At 39.4% G+C, this 17,558-nt stretch overlaps 2 protein-coding genes across 2 annotated transcripts in view; one reads left to right on the top strand and one right to left on the bottom strand.

Annotated features, from left to right (window-relative positions):
- LOC105047771 (boron transporter 4) overlaps nt 1–1,707 on the top strand; it is a 5,799-nt gene extending 4,092 nt beyond the window's left edge. The window contains 6 exon segments of the mRNA XM_029265343.2: nt 1–26; nt 29–83; nt 407–707; nt 870–885; nt 888–1,012; nt 1,533–1,707. Coding sequence (XP_029121176.2) covers nt 1–26; nt 29–83; nt 407–707; nt 870–885; nt 888–1,012; nt 1,533–1,568 — 559 coding nt within the window. The 3' untranslated portion in view covers nt 1,569–1,707.
- A 1,419-nt stretch (nt 1,708–3,126) lies between these two features.
- On the bottom strand, nt 3,127–12,375 carry LOC105047770 (potassium channel AKT1-like). The gene is made up of 11 exons (XM_073258809.1): nt 11,905–12,375; nt 10,972–11,337; nt 10,739–10,796; nt 10,339–10,656; nt 9,980–10,240; nt 9,791–9,889; nt 9,593–9,625; nt 9,299–9,484; nt 8,968–9,165; nt 8,791–8,866; nt 3,127–4,164 (listed from the first exon to the last, which is right to left on the bottom strand). The coding sequence occupies exons 1-11, from the start codon at nt 12,096–12,098 to the stop codon at nt 3,248–3,250; spliced, it is 2,706 nt and encodes a 901-aa protein (XP_073114910.1). The 5' UTR covers nt 12,099–12,375; the 3' UTR covers nt 3,127–3,247.
- Nucleotides 12,376–17,558: the final 5,183 nt, after the last annotated feature.

The following is a 17,558-nucleotide window of genomic DNA, read 5'->3' as shown; positions in this document are numbered from 1 at the left end:
TTACATGGCCGTTGATAGCCTTCCCGGAGTCAGTTCTGGGAGAGGATAAAGCTTCTGTTTGTCACTCCCGGCCGGCGTTTCAAGTAAGCCTCTTGCAGTTGCTCCCCCTCCCCTCATCATCCATGCTGCTTGGTTGTACGATCGATCGATCGATCGAGTGCATGCATGCATGATTAATTTATTATATTGATGAATAACATCCCATCCGCTAGCTGCTCTGCTTTTGGATGCTTCGTAAATCCTTCTTATCAATGCAGCAGATAATATTCACCAGTCTGATGTGGTAAACATGAGTAGTATAATTAATTCTGCATCATTTTAAAGAATTTCGGGTGATTATTTATTTTTTTCGTGTATATCTTTCCTTCATTAGAAATATTATATAGTTCTCTGTAACTGCCGTCAGGGTTCTGGAAGGCGAACATGCTCCATTTATCGAGTCCGTCCCCTTCAGAGTAATTAATTGCTTCACGATGTTCCAACTAGCATATTTCCTGCTCTGTTTTGGGTTGACATGGATACCTGTAGCTGGAATTCTGTTTCCACTGCCCTTCTTCTTGCTAATCGGCATCAGACAGCATGTCCTTCCAAAGTTCTTTCACCCACATCACCTGTGGGAACTGGACGCAGCCGAATATGAGGTAATAGCCGGTGCCCCTCGTCGCCATCCCAGTTTCTCGGTTCACCATCCCAGCATCACACTTCGGGTAAGCCATTTCATTCTTCGTGGGATGCACAATTGGATTCTCACATGTCTAACACTTCCAATATCTCTCTCTTTGCACCTGATTAATCACCACCATTATGCCGCACCTCTTTGCATGAAAAATATTTTTTTGAGCTTTCAATGACATGATTTCCCCATGCAGGTCCTTGAGGGGGAATATTCCCGTCAGAAAGTGCGGACAGCGATCATGAGTTATGTGATGCCGAAATTTTGGATGAACTCACGACCAGCAGAGGAGAACTTAAAATTAGAACCAAAAGTTTTACCGACGAGAAATTCCTTTCGGTAAGATTCAAGAATATTTGGCCAAAATATTGTACCACATCAAATAGATATATGGTAATAGCTAGGAGGTTATGAAAAACCACAGAATTGTAGCCTCGTGTTATTTTTCAGCAAATATGGGGGGTAGCAAAACTCAAGTGGATACCAACACTTCGACATGCTGATAAAAAGTTTCCGGGTTGCACATAATTCAAGTCAGCCATGCCCAGCTGAACTGATTAGGACGCAACAGTGATTTTATATGCCTAGAAACATTTTATATCTAAAGATCCTAAAAAAGACATGATGATGGAAGTAGGAGGCACTGTGAAGCATCAGTTTTACCATGACAAGCCTGCTCTATTTCCCTCAGAAACATGTCATGTATTGATTATTTAATTAGTTTTTCGACATAAAATGGCAGCTAGTTCTTCATAAAAAAAAATGGCAGATAGTTCAAGTTTTAGTCGTTGAGATAAAGAGCATCATTTTCCTTATAATATGTTTGTTGCTTAACGTGCATATATGTTGTTTATTGTAGGTTTATCCGGAGGAGGGGAGCCCTCAAGATGTGTAGAAAGAGAGATGAGACCACTTTTAAGCAAAATCTGAAGGAATTCTGTGGTTGCTGTGAGGGGATCATTGTCATTGTATATAATAATTTCAGATGGAAAGCAGTCAGGTTTCTTCACTGCGCCAGAAAATTTGATGGTTCGTCGAAGTGGAAAGAAAATAATGTGTACCTGATTTCCTTTTTGTCATTCTTAACCCCACCCGTTCCACTTTCTTTTCCTTTGATTCCTTTTTTTTTTTTTTTGCCGTTTCGTTCCATCACTCAGATTAAATGGGGGAAGGGGAAAAAATAGAAGATTGCTGGGAGTCTAAACTATTTATCTAAAGAACTGCTTATTACGAGGAACATGAATATGGAAGAATTGATAAAAAGGATACAGCAGTATAGTTTATTGCCTCAGAAATGATAGTTGGACGCTTCAAAATTTTATTGTACTATTACTAGTGGATGATATTGCCTTTTTTTTTTTTTTTTTTATTGGGTGTGTGTGTCTCTCATATTCTCTTTCCATTTTGAGCGTTGTTAATCAGACATTGGATGTGATATGGTCTGTTCACAATCAAACAGGCCCTGTCCGATTCATAGATATATTGGGCTGACATGGTGCATCTTATTTCCCTCAAAAAAACAAAGAAAAAGAAAAAGAAAAAGAAAAAAAAAACGCTTCTGCTTATCAATTTTGTTTCCAATTATTTGGACCACTTACCCAGCTTTTTTCCTTTTTATAACAAAGTTCATGGTTCCTTTTTTTTATTTAAAAAAAAAAAAGAAAAACTAAGGAGAGTGAGGAATTCAAGGATTTTGAGGGATAGGATGGTTCTTTTTCTTCTTTTGGGGAATTTGGAGGTAAAAAAGGCAGCTGCCATCGGATGGAAACTAACAAAAGAGAGGAATTCAAGGATTTTCATATTTGAAGCTGAAATAGAGATTACTTTGATAAATGACATCAAAGCAATCTGGCTGCATCGGGCTTCAGTTATACCTGATAAGCGCTGCTTTATTTTGCATTAAACAGCTATACATTTTCTAAGTTTATCCCACAATTCATTCACAACTCCCAACCTCAATGGAACGTTGATGAGCCTTGGCTGCCTTCCTTCCTTTAAAAAAAAAAAAAAAAATCATACAGAAAAATAAACAAATCTGGTGGTCATCATATTCATAGATGTGCCTTGGAAGATGTTATAACATGACTGCCAACTAGCAATTACAACAAAAGAGGAGAAAAGAGGATGCCTTAGTAATTTTAATAATTTTGCATATCCTTTTGTCATTAACTACATCGATCTGCTTTGCTCTCTCGCGTCAAGGAACAAGTACCCCAAAAAACAGAAAAGGAACAAGTAGAAGCCATCTCATAAAACCTGGTCTGCTCTTTTCTACTCGAGTCGTACATATCATTTTCCACAATCATCCAGAAGAGGACCAAACGCACCATGCGCTCTTGTGGCTTCGCCTTCACCGACCCTGATTCCTGATGCTTGAATCGCATCTCTATAGAAAAAAGAATAAGAAAAAGATAAAAAAAAAAACAAAAACCAAAAAAACTAAGATCCAATGATGAGATAACCCGCCACAAGGACGATTTCCATTCGCCTGATAAAGGATCCATCAGCACCACATGGTGGTCCATAACATGGCAGCAAAGCCTGGTTATGAAGGAGGAAAAAAAAAAAAAAAAATCAACTCATGAATATCCCGCCTCTTGTGGATTCCTTTAGTCTCATCCAACCATCACTGACTAGAACAAGATGATCACCATCTCTTATAACCTTTACATCATCAACCTCCGCTCCATCTTTTGTAAGGACTTTAGTGGGTAAGAAATCAAATTTCTTGGCACCAATATCAAGGAGTTCTTTTAGTGATAATGGCAGCAGCACAAGTTTGCCAGCAATGTCACCTTTCTCCGGGCAGCTAATGGTTATCCGAAGTTGCGAGGTGTGGGGGTAATTCGGGCCACCCCCTGAGAACATCATGGTCGTTGGAGGGCCCATAGATGAGAAACGTACAGCTTTGCTGCCGACATTAGCGGCTGAGATAAACCCAAATAACGAGTTGTGGAAGTCGCTGCACTTCCGCCTGGGGTGCGCTTTCTCCAAAGATCCATCTCCATATAGAGGTGTGCCTTCATGGGATACATGTGGAATTACAGGCTCGCTGCTAAATCTTCCCATGGGACGAGGGACTGGTGTGGAGTTGTTTATAGTAGAATTGCTTTCATATGCCTTCATGGCTTCAAAGAGAGCCTGAATCTCTTCATGGCCTTGCTGTTCAGCTAGATTCCTGGGAGTCCAACCATGATAGTTAGGCTTATCAATGTCAGCTCCTTGTTTAAGTAAGAATTCGACTATTTGGTGATTCCCCTCACAGACAGCAAGGTGCAGTGCGGTATTCCCATCTTTCTTGGGCAATGTTACATCTCCCCCATGACGAATGATGTCCTTAAGCAGCTCTAAGCTGTTCTGCTCAGCCGCTATGCAAGCAAACAGGCCCATGTCACCGGCTGAGAGATTTGCACCATTATCTCTTAACAGTTTGACCACAGCATCATGCTTCCCAAGTACAGCCTCCCATAGGGGAACACTTCCTTCAGAATCTGTGCACATCAAAATATAATGATATATTAGCACCCCTCCATGGAACTGAATTGTCACAATATATGGAGAGATGGACTTGAAATTAGATAGCTAGCTGGACATTCTAAAGATCCAGGAGATTGTTTTTCCAAAATAACATTGGCATGGATAAGTATGTGATTGAATTTAGCCACATGAACATGAATCACAGGGAAAATTAAACAACTCAGGAAGTAGTCTAATAAAGTAAAATTAAGAATATCTAGTTGTTTCTCATTTTTGAATGACAAGATAGGAAATCTCAGAACCATTTCTTAAGAGAATGATGTCAAGTTTTGAACTTTTGATCAGCTTAATGAACCCTTATTTAGCCAACCAATCCATTCAAGAACACCTAAAACAGCAATCTCCAAATAGCCCTCATAAATTCCATCCATGAAAAGCTTAGGTTCTCTCTCTCAAAATAAATGTACATATATAGATGTACTATGTATGTAAAACCATGCATGATGGAACCATTATTGGTAAAAGCAGGGAAAGTTGTGCTTCCATGCACACAAACTATCCGAAAGCAGATATTTTACTCTAGGGCTGAGCACGGGTCGGATTGGATCAGATTGAGAGAAAAATTTGATCTGACCGAACCCAATCGAATTGAAGAAAATCCAACCCGCTGCCGACCGTTTATTATATATAAACCGTTTGAAACCGAAGTTAACGGTTTGCAGCGGGTTTGGATGAGTTGTGTTGTTGGTTTGGGCTTCAATGTTGATTTTAAACATCACAAACCAATACACCATCAATTCATATAGAAACTAGGATATAATAATTTTATAACATCCATAAGTCAGTACATAACATATCATAATTGCTGTTGGGCATAAAATACCCTCGGCCGAAGTTCTTGGCAGGGTCGACCCTCGCGAGGCTCCGTCCACGACTTCTGCCGCAAGGAAGACTTCGTCCGGACTCCTACGGGAGCCGGACTCCGCCGACAACTTCAACCGCAAGTAGACTCCGCCCGGACTCCTACGGGAGCCGGGCTCCATCCTCAACATTAACTGCTGGTAAGCCCTGTCCGGACTCCTACGGGAGCCGGACTTCGCCTTTGACTTTAATTACAGGAAGACTCCACCCGGACTCCTACGGGAGCCGGGCTTCGTCCTCGACTCCAACGGCTGTGGACAGACTTCGTCCGGACTCCTACGGGAGCCGGACTCCGCCGACAACTTCAACCGCAAGTAGACTCCGCCCAGACTCCTACGGGAGCCGGGCTCCGTCCTCAACATCAACTGCTGGTAAGCCCTGTCCGGACTCCTACGGGAGCCGGACTTCGCCTTTGACTTTAATTACAGGAAGACTCCACCCGGACTCCTACGGGAGCCGGGCTTCGTCCTCGACTCCAACGGCTGCGGACAGACTTCGTCCGGACTCCTACGGGAGCCGGACTCCGCCGACAACTTCAACCGCAAGTAGACTCCGCCCGGGCTCCTACGGGAGCCGGGCTCCGTCCTCAACATCAACTGCTGGTAAGCCCTGTCCGGACTCCTACGGGAGCCGGACTTCGCCTTTGACTTTAATTACAGGAAGACTCCACCCGGACTCCTACGGGAGCCGGGCTTCGTCCTCGACTCCAACGGCTGCGGACAGACTTCGTCCGGACTCCTACGGGAGCCGGACTCCGTCCACGACCCCAACTGCAAGTAGACTTCGTCCGGACTCCTACGGAAGCCAGACCCGTCTTCTATTCCGACTGCGGGAAGACCTCGTCCAAACTCCTACGGGTATCGGACCTCGCTACCGACTCTAACCGAACTTTGGCCGACCAGTCTGGACCCCCTGGCAGGCCACAGTAACGGACAACACTGCTCCACTCCCTGCGGCGAACCCTACGTAGCTCCATTACTCCCTGATAGGCCGTATTAACGGCCACGATTTTGCTCCACTCCCTGTGGCGGATCCTGTGCGATTCCGTCATTCCCTGACGAGTCACGACAGCGGACGCCGCTCCATCCCCGTAACTGATTCCACGTGGCGAGCTACGGCAATAGCCACGATCCCACTCTACTACCCTCCGCAATAAATTCCTCCTGACTCTGGGCGGCCCACTACCAGACGGTTACAGGCGTCGCCATCGATTTGTTGCCCCCTCCGCCTATAAATGGGGGCCCCAGATACGTTATTCAATAAGCTCTAGTTTTTTACCTAAAAACTCTGCTAAATTCTCCGTTCGAGCACTTCATTCTTGTTGAGGCAGAGAACTGACTTGAGCGTCGGAGGGTCTTGCCGGAGCAACCCCACCTCCGGTTTAGACTTCCTTTGCAGGTCCCGGCGGCGACCGCGACTCCCTCGACTCCAGCTTCTCCGGCGCAAGCGGATTTTTGCACCAACAATTGCCAATTTTCAATTCTCCAAACAGTCTAAAGTATTGAAAATACTATATCGATCGGTCGGGTTCGGTTTCATACGGATTAAAAATGTAGAAACCGAATCGACCGTAATTAACCGAATTTTTTACGAATCATAATCTGATTCAAATCTTTCAACCGACTGAAAGCGATGTTTATTGGGTCGGATTGGGTGGGTTTCTTCGGATTTCGATTATTTGCTTAGTCCTATTTTACTCTCTATGGCAGACTACTATATAGTGAATAACATTCTGCCTATAGTAGTTGATGGTGTGAGCTACACTAATGAATAACAAGAGATCATATATACACAGGAAGTCATTCAGATCAAGATCCATTGAAAGAAGTACATAGATTGAACTGGCATGAAATCATGTTGTCCACATTCAAATTACATCACAACTACACATTATGGTACTATGTAAGTTTAGGTCCTCCCCACTTTAAATGTTAAGCAGTAATATTTAAAATAATAATTGATAATTTGAGATAAATATGTGAATAAAATAACCCTTGTATGATGGTAGTCACCACTGGCAAAAATCAGGCAAATTGTCAGGCTTTGGTTTAAGTGGTTATCTCACACCCTAGAGATTAATACTATACATTGGCTACCATTCAGCATGTAATAGCTGCCAACAAGAACTACACTAAATGAATAAACAGCCACTGCAAGGACTCAAAAAATCATGGAGATAAGTAGATAACTTGACTTTGAAGAAATCTTAAAGCCCATATCCAAATTGTTTATCCTTGTAATTATGTATAAAAACCTGCATATTGGACCCAAGTGAAAACATTTACATTTTGTTCCCAATAATAACCACCATACTCAAAATGTACCACTGACTCCCTTCTATATCAATTCTCCATATTATATTTTATGTTACTTGATTTGACATGATTAAATGATGAAAATCAGAAAAATATGATGGTTCCATATGCATCCGAACTAATACAAGTCAAAAGATTATTCGAAGGTGCTAAGCTGCTTAAAGAGTTATTTGAGCAATGAAGTCTCACAGTCACAACAAAAACACTTTAAAGTTCATAGCCACATGAGCCATAGCTGAATTAGGCCATAGCTGTTTAAGATGATAGATAAGAAGCAGCTAAAACAGTAAGTCAAGTTAGCCAGACAAAGGGGATTGCCAAGTTCACAAAGAGTCAAATGCTTTTAAACAAATAATCATCAAAAGTATCCAACGAAGACAGTAATCACATGCATGCAGCAAATCATCATTTAAAAAACAAGAAATGGATGGTCAAATAATTGGAAGGCTACACCTGTTTGAGAAGTTTAAAGCCTCTTTACCAGGTTAATGCCAGTGATAGCATGTGTAACCACTACACAGGAGCATCACTTTGTTGTTCAAAGACTTGAAAAGGGAACCAGGACAAAAATGAAATGAGGATGCTGTTAAAAAAAATTATAAAATGTAAATCTTATGGCAACCCCAGATTCATAATGACAAATGAATAGATGCCAAGATATAAGTTATGGTCTTGCTCCTGATCTAGACAAGGAACAGTACTTCTGTGGATGGACGACACAGAGATGGTCGAAGTCAACTCTCAAGAAAGAAAAAATAGTTCAGGGAAAATCTGACAGTGTTTTGAATTCAAAAGTCTACAGCTCGCCAGATGGGGTAAATTAACTCATTTAATTCTACAGTTTGGTGGAAAGATGCCATTGAAATAATCAGGAGGCAGCTAACAGAATCTAACAGTACCCTTTCGGTAAGCAACATTGAACAAGGGAAACCATAATAATGACCTTAATATTTCCAATTCAACAGTCTGCAGCTTGTCTGGTGGTAGTAAATAAGTTCTGCACAATTTGGTAGAATAAACCTGGATATGCCTATTAGGTAGCAATGTGGCAGCTAATAGAAAATGACAATCTCCTTTGGTAAAATAAAATGGATGACTATAAGCAAGAGTGAAAAAGGGAACCTGACAATGACCTTAATCTCAATTCAAAAGTCTTATAGCTTGTCTGGTGGTGGCAAGTAACTAATCTAAATCTACACAATTTCATGGAAAATGGAATCTGCAATAAGCCATACATGCCTATGAGTTAGTCAAGAGGCAGCTGATAGATCCACCAATACCCTTTTGGTAAAGTAAAATAGTTAACTGTAAGCTAAAGTGAATAAAGGGAACCTTCAAATATAGCAAGATGGATTCAGCTTATTATGGGCATTTTGCGGAATTATAGATACATTTTCAGCATACCTCTGCAGTTGGGATTTGCCCCATAATCTAGCAGCAGACGAACACAATGCTTGCTTCCCTTTGATGCTGCTATATGCTGGTTAACAAATAGAGAAAAGAATGGAATCAATTCTTTTTATGCATTTGAGATGGGAGTTAAACTAAGGACTACAATGCCAGGATATATAAATTCCAGACCAGTGCCGTGTGCCCATTGTTGTCCGATTCATTTGGATCCAGACCACGTCTCAGAAGCTGATGCAATAATAAATCATCGCCTCTGATTACTGCAAAACATAGAGTAAGAGGCAAATCCAGTCGACCCCAAGTCAGCATGTTCTCTACCTCTCTCAAGATTCCTTCCATCACAGGGTCATCCTCCTGCTCTTTCAAATACTGTAGAAAAACAGAACGACATATGAGAGCCAAGCACGAAAAAAGCTTGTTCATAATAAAAAGAAGGGAATGGTGTAAAATATATCCGAATTGTACACATTTATTATGCAACATAAGACTCAAGTTTATGAACCTGAAGTAGATTGTTCATAATTGTTGTTCCATCTCCAACATTTGACTGAACGGTGCTAAGAAATGCAGTACGGTTCAAACGTAATAGCTGGCACAGTGATTTGGTTCGAACTGTGAATAGTTGGGGCCGGTAGCAAAGAACTCCAATCTCTCCAACAAGATCGCCTGCCCTGGCCACCCTCACGGTCTGCTGAATGATCAGTACTTCATAGCAAATCATCTAACTACAAATCACTAATGTGAAATATTCTACTATAGCTGATCTCTCAAATGTTTAAATCAATGAAAACTTTACCTGTTCGATTGCATTCTTGAGATCTATCAGTTCCTACACAGGAGTTCAATGCATCAGCCTCAAGACATGATTGATGCTTAAAAGATGCAGAAGTTCTTTAAATTTGTTGTGTACAAGTTAAGCAAATCCTAATTCATATGTAGTTACTAGTTACAGGTTGTGTCAAAATCAGTTCATGAACAAAGACTTTATACTCACAGCAGTGCCAGTCACTAGTATGTAGAAGTCTGTGGGTGCTTCGTTCTGCAAGATGACATCCTCCCTTGGAGGAAAGTATTCAGCTCTCATCTCAGAGACCTCCAAAAATTTTGTTTAAAACAAGACACCCATGTGAGAGCATAGCTCAAGTAGAACTAAATGAAGAAAAGTTGAAAAAGGTCACCGAACATTCGTATTGCCGTACCAGCTGGAAAGCAAATCATTGGAAACTCCTCGAAACAAGTAAACCTTCTGAACAAGATCATAGAATAGATGGTGCGAAATGCTGGATCTGATGGCTTTGGGAAGGGCATCGAGGGTCTCCTGTTGTTGAAGCCCTTCGGAGTCTGTCCTGAACTTCAAAGTCAGATGTGAGATCATCTGGTCCTGCAGACGAACTGGAAGCTGGTTTCTTTGTGCAAAATCTGTGGCAGCTTGAATTGTGTCCCTCTGAAGAAACACACCAACCAAATAGTAGACCAAACATTGATTACATTCACTTCCATGCTTATGAAGATAAGATGGTACTACAAGTCTAAAGAGCTCACATATTTTCTGGTTCGGCTTGTCCCATGAACAACTAAATTGGTCATATTACCGATCAAATATGCTGTTAGTCCAAGGTTAAAGAGCATATAAAAGATGTCGAAGATCATCTCCCTCGTATTTTCTGCATGCAAGTCTCCATACCCTACAGTTGTTAGAGTGGTGATTGACCAGTACATAGAGGTTACATACCGGATCCACAAGCTTCTTTCATGGAAATCCGGCATATAAACCCCTATCCATGTCTTGCTGGGATTGTGGTTTCTTGCAGCAAGAAGATAATAGAAGCACCCAGCACAATGTACGGCAAAAAGAGTCACCTATAAGATCATTAAGATATGATGAGAGAGGTATGTCTATGAAATTACCGACAAGGACCAGTTTTCTAGTAAAGATACTCACACAGATAAGCTTTACACATCGAACCCAAAAGTAGTTAAAGTTCCTATCCTTTTCCAACCTGGAAAATTGATATTAAAAAAGAAATTTAAAATTTTGTACCAAAATGAAAAGTTTGCCACGAGAGTTGAAACTGCATCCTTTGGTTCCTTTCAGCAGAAATATGAAAGAGAGATAGAATTTAATTATTCTGACGTGAAGGATCAAAACGCTAGAGAATGTTCATGAAATCATACCGAGCAAAAAGTGCACTGACTCTTCGGAGACGCCAAAGCCGAAGCATGTTGAAGAATCCATAGGACCGAAGCTTCGGAGGAAGAATCTTCCGCGCGAGTTCTGTAGGGATGGTGGAAACAACATCCAGAACAAACCAGCTGGTAATGTACTTCCAAGCAATCTGCTTGGGATCATCTATGAGAAGATAAGTTACTCTATCGATGAAGGCTACAAAGAAGGTCAAAATAATGTCGACCGCAAAGAACCCATTAACGATATTATCCATTACAGGTAGAGCCCCCTTTTCCTTCTCTAGGAACCCGAATTCAAACGGAGATACCCAAGCAGAATATATGACCAGAATGATCAGAAATGTTTCCCAAGATCTGCACGAACCAATTTTAACATCAGCATTCGCATCGTATCTTTTTCATCAAAAATACATCATCTCCGTAAGCTTCGTTTGATTTTCTTTCTATCATTTTCCAACAACTGATTACACTTAGCATGGCTCGTTCTTCAATTAAACGCAAGTAAAACTAAAATCCATCAACAGTAAAGGTAAAAAAGAAAAAAAAAAACTCGAATGAAGAAAAAAAAAATCATCAAAATTATTGGCTTTCCATTATTTGCAGTCACATGTCAGCACGTTTCTAATTCATAAAAATCCTCACAAGAAAAAACAATTTAAACATGTTTGAAATTAGCAAGATCAACGACTCGATGAGACAAAAAATGGAAAAGAGTTTGTTTTGGTGAAAAACCCATTGAAAATAAGCTTTTGAACCAAAATTTCTACTCCGCCGTTCTTTAAAAAAGATAAAGAAAAACAAACTCAACAAAACATCCATTTTCTCTTTTCCAAGGATTTAAGCGCGCGCACGCCACCATGATCTCTCTCTAATGATGCGAAGCAAAAGGGCAAGAAAAAGAAGAGGTTTAGAACGAGTAACCTGTATCTCCGCTCATAAGGGGATACGATGAACCTGCGGAGCTTGATCCTCCGGTTGGTCATGGCCCCGAGGGAGGGGAGGATCCCGCTCGACAAGCTGTAATGACTCCCGTCCCTTGACAGCTCCATCTCCGCTCCCTTCCCGCACATCATCACCGGCATATCGAACACCCCCTTCTTCCTCCTTGCCGCCATAGTCCAGACGCTTCTTCTATCCCCTGTTTCCAGTGTCTCCGTCTCCCTGGCTTTTCTTTTATTAAAAATTAGAACAAACCCCAAAGAACAAGAAATCTATTTTCCGCCACTGGAAAGAAGTCCGAATCCCCCCCGATCTCTCCCTTTGATCTCACCCTTTCTAATCTATCTTTCCCGATTTTTTTCCATCCCCTCTCCTCCACTCTCTCTCCGTCTACTATACGAAACAGATCGACCGCTCGTAAGACTTTACAAACCCTAGAAAAGTCCTTTCCAAATTACGCCATGCCTCGCCCTCACGTTCGTGCTCGGTGTCGAGGCTCTTGCTTCTTTATAGAGGATGGATGAGAGCTCACGCTGGCAACGGTCTCTCCCACCAGTAACCCCACCCTTGAAAAGACGAGTTTGCCCCTATTCTCTCATGGCAACTAGCCAGGAAGACGACTGTTCATGGATTAAGACCCAAATGACTAAAATTTGAATGTGGATCCTTGGGGCTGGGGGTCAAACTTTTGCGCTACCCATCAATAATTGGGAGAAATCGTTCTACCACGTGGAAAACAGACTAATCAAAATTTCATACATTAACTAATTTTTTATTAATATTTAGTTATAATTAATCATGATTTAGTAAGAAAAAAAAAATTGATCCATCACAGAAAGTGAAAGAAAGTTTATGAACCATTGCGACTATCCACATAAGCAACCATTTCTTATCTATAAATACTACATAGAGACAAATTAACATTGCATAGGTCATATTTCTAAGCTTTTTTTCAAATAATTTTTAATATTTAATAAAAAATATTAAATATTAATATTATATTATTAAAATATGAAGTCTATTCATGCGTATAATTAAGAATATCAATCAACACTAGCATTTCATATTTTCAAATTTTTTTTTTAATAACTTTTAATATCAATATATTATTAAAATATAAAGTCTATTCATATATACAATTGAAAATATCAATCAACACTAACGTTCTATGTTTCTAAGTTTTTTTTTAAAATAATTTTTAATGTTTAATAAAAAATATTAAATATTAATATTATATTATTAAAATATGAAGTCTATTTATATGTACAATTGAAAATATCAATTAATACTAACATTATAGATGGATGATATTTTTTAATTTATAAATAATAAATAAATTTTTATAAAAAATTAATTTTAAAATCTGCATGCAACATGCAGGTTTAAAATTAGTTTTGAATAAAATCATCGTCGTCAGTGCAAAAGGATAAAGGGACGAGGTTCATCAGGATAGTAAAGTCTATCGTAGGAAAAAAAAAAATCTCCCTTAGCATGGATCTAAATGATCTGAGGGTTATGTTTTGAATAAAATCGATGAATAATGTATCATGCGTTATTCATGTGGTGCAAAGAAGTATGTTACTTTTATTTACTAAAACTCTATGATTGATTGGAAAGTTATTTTGCTATCATAACATAAAATATAAGTTATTTTCAGAACTGATATGGTATACTTTATTTGTGTGCATTGAAATTTGTTCACAGGTCAGGGGCTGCCATTTTGATCCATAATTTCCAAATAGAGGAAACAAAAAAAAAAAAAAAAAGCTTCCACTACAACCCTCAGGTTGTTTAAATTTGTGCCAAGGGAGGTGATTTTTTTCACTACGATGGGGCTCACTACTATGATGGACCCAACCTCTTATCTAACGGCAATTATATCCAAAACATGGTGGAACCCATTTCCCTTTTTTCCTTGCTAAACCATGGTTAGCTGGTAATTAATGGGACCAGCTGACATGCGGAGATTTTATTGACTTTGTCCATATCTTCCTTACGTGATAGGATGATTCTATCCAAATTTTTTTTTAAATTTAGAGATGTGCTGCTTTCCTTTTAGCTCCTATCTACGATGATAGATGACTTTGCGATACAAAATCATACCAGAGATGGGAGTGAAAGTTGTATGGATAATATTTGTCCAGATTCATTTTTTGCATTCGAATCAATTCGAATATGAATAGAAATTCGAGATTCGACTAATATCCGTATCCGTATTCATATCCATTAAAAAAAAATAAATATGAATACGGATCGATAATTATTTGATCTATATCTGAATATTCGAATCTATTTGTAATCTTATATAATTTTATATAATCCTTATAAATTTTTTAAAAAAATATACAACGATATAAATATGCTATTAACTCTATTTATTATCTATTTATAATATTTTTGATTCTATATTCATAAAATTTAATTATCCAATTTATATTTGTAATCATATACATACTTTTAATATTTGAATTGCATCTGTTTTCATTTAAAACAAATATGGATATGAATTTTTGTATTCGAATAATATCGATATTCGTATTTATATTCATCAGATAAAATAAATATGGATATGGATACGATGGTATCCTATTCGTATCCAATTCAATTTTAGCTCTAGCCACAGAAGATCGAAAAGTTATCTTTTTTTTTGTCAAGATATGTAAATGATGCTTACGAGTACACAAGTATTTTGAGTCCAAACAGTGCCAATATAGCTATATTAGTTATGTGCCAGTTTCGCTGTGTCATACTTTTTTTTTTTTTTTGAAAAACTATTTATTCTAAATGTAGAGGAAGCGGGATACTTTTCCTACTCAATTTAATTAATTTAAAGTATGTATATATATAAAAGAAAAAAAAATTAAAAAGGTACAGATGAAGAGAAAAAGAAATTAAGATGAAACTAAAGAAGATATATAAGTCCTGATTGATGATATTCTTCAATCATTTTCTCCAGCATCTAGCATTCCGATTGATGAAAAAAGTTAAGGGACTTTGTAAAATTGAAAAAAAAGAATATTTGTGGATGAAAAAAGTTTCTTTTATTCTTCTTGAGCCAAATATGCCAGTGCATAAACATCAAAATCTGATCCCATGTTCTGCTTACGATTGGTTGAATGTCTTTTCCTCCAAGACGTTCATAAAGACTGAAGATTAAGCGGCCATCCTCTAATATTTAGGGAAGATTTCAAAGTAGTCTAGATACTTGTTATAAATAGGCATCTAATAGAAGATGAGAGAGAGTTTTATATTACAGCAACAAAGAGGGCAGCTTAAGTAATCAGGCCCATCTCTTCTTGGCAACGAGCTCCCCCATGTGGAGTTTGTTCTTCAAAACAAGCCGAAAAATATTTTAACCTTCTTTGACTCTATAATAAGAGCAAACTCATTCTAAGCTGTCCATTGCTGCGCTTTGAAGCCGCCCATTGCTATATTTTGAGTTCTTTTTCTGCTGCACTGAAGCTGCCATTGGCTCCTCAAAATTCCTTTCTCTACTGCTGGAAATCGGACTTGGTATCATCTCTTTGCTCCCCAACTTGGATCGCCGAAAATCAAACCCTTAGCTATGCAAGGGCTAGAGGATGGACCGATGCATTTTTTGAATAGCCAGTGGGTTGATGGTGTTGGGTACAGATTCATTGTCTTCCGCATTCAGGGTTCGGTCGATCGAGGGCTACAGCCTTGAGAGCTCACTGCTCCAAGTCTTCTTTAGCAAGCCAGTATTTGAAGGTACCTTCATACTTCCGCACTCGCTTGTTTCTACTTTCCTGATGTCTATATCGGAATGCACCTCGCTAGCAGTGGTGTTCCTTGATGCTTATGAAACAGAGTCTTCAACCGGTTGGTGGCTACAGGGGAATTGTGGAGCTGGACTTGCTCATGGCTTTACATATTTGATGTTTCATGATGCTTGAGATGCTTCTATCTTTAATTCCTCCTTTCTCTACCTATGTAACTTGTCACCTAATCTCACTTCTGTAAATATATCATCATCCATAACGAAAGCTTGGTGGCTACTTTCCTAACCTCTCTTTCCATCGAGAAAAAAAAAAGAGAAAAACCAAATAGTGTCCACCTTTCTATCTTGATATGCCTACAAGTTAGATATTCATAACTGTTGCGGTTAAGAGTCGGATGGCTCATATAGCTGGGTCAGTCTCCACTGCCGTATGTATGAGGTATTGTTCATTTTGACTTTGACCGTCTCGAACTTCAATAGATTCTGTGACTATAATGGATGACGTTGATACTATAGTGGCTCATTTTGGATGCAGTAGACGTTGGTCGTTCCGAGCCTCATAATTTTATCCTTTAAAAGATGCTTCATGGAGGAGAGAAAGTTCTATTTCATATAAAATAAAGTTCTTCCTAACTGACAAATAATATGAGATTAAAGATCTCTTTCTCTCGCAATAATAACCTCGTAAATATGGTGAGGATAACGAAATGTTATCAACAGGTATGCCAAAAAAAAAAAAAAAAAAAGCTTCGCACCTCCGGAACAGGCTACCATATACATGAATTCCTATTAACATTTAGATCGAGTTTTTTCAACAATTCTAAGAATATGTCATGGTACATGAATGGAAGAGCCTACTCCTTAGACTTCATTTATATATATATATATATATTTTCCTTCTTGATATTACTTATGGTAATTTTCAATTTTGGTATTTTGAGCCATATATGTAAATTTTAGATAGAAAGAATAAGATATCGCCCAATGTTGCAGCTAGTCCTTATTCAATTGGTTGTGCCCGTCATGAAATGATTGAGTGTCCTTGCAATATTCACTTGCATCTTGTTTAAGTTTCTTCCATCTTTTTAAAAAAAAATAAGTTATGACCTTTAATAAGGACTAGCTATTTAATAAGGATTGGTCCTAACAACCAATTTCATGATAGCCACAACCAATGTCATTGCAATATTACACGCGTCTTGTTTGAGTTTCTTCCAGCAATTTCAGAAAAAAAAAAGTGCCATGCATGACCTTTGCTCTACGTGGACCAAGCTCCTCCCGTTTGTATAATACTTGCTTACTCATCCACGAACCCCACCATCATAGTCGAGTGGCTCTAAATTATATATTCTATTATAGCCGCATGGTTAACACCTCCCTTTCAATCAAAAAAAAAAAAAAAAAATCTATCATACTGCATATTACAAGCTTTCAACATTTTATCAAAAAAAAAAAAAAAAAAAAAACTTTCAACATGAGAAATGTTGCGGCCAATCGCCTCGTCGTCCGATCGTCGGGGAGCGTGCACCTGCAAAAGGAAGTCCGCACTGACCGGAGGCGGCTCCGGCGGGGACCCTCCGACGGTCAAGTCAGAGAGGTGACTGGGCAACAGTGAAATGCAGACAGAGAGCTCTGAGAAAGAGAGAGAGAGAGAGGGGGGGAGGAGCGAGCCTGCGTAAGTGGGAGAGACGGGCGGATCGACCCCTTGCACTGTTGCCTTCCCCGGTATATATAGTGGAGCACGGTATGGCGCCGTCATTAATGGCGCGGACAAGTGAGGAACTGTCAACTCACTGTAGACTGTCAGAGCCGCCGTGAAAACGTCATGTCGCCGTGTAGCCGTCTAATCGTCAGGGTTGACCCGGCCCCGGGCGGGACAATGTCCCTAGGTAATTGT

The sequence above is a fragment of the Elaeis guineensis genome, chromosome 6, assembly GCF_000442705.2.
Source record: "Elaeis guineensis isolate ETL-2024a chromosome 6, EG11, whole genome shotgun sequence".
In the NCBI taxonomy this organism is placed as follows: Eukaryota; Viridiplantae; Streptophyta; class Magnoliopsida; order Arecales; family Arecaceae; genus Elaeis; species Elaeis guineensis.
This window is presented reverse-complemented; position numbering and strand designations above follow the sequence as displayed.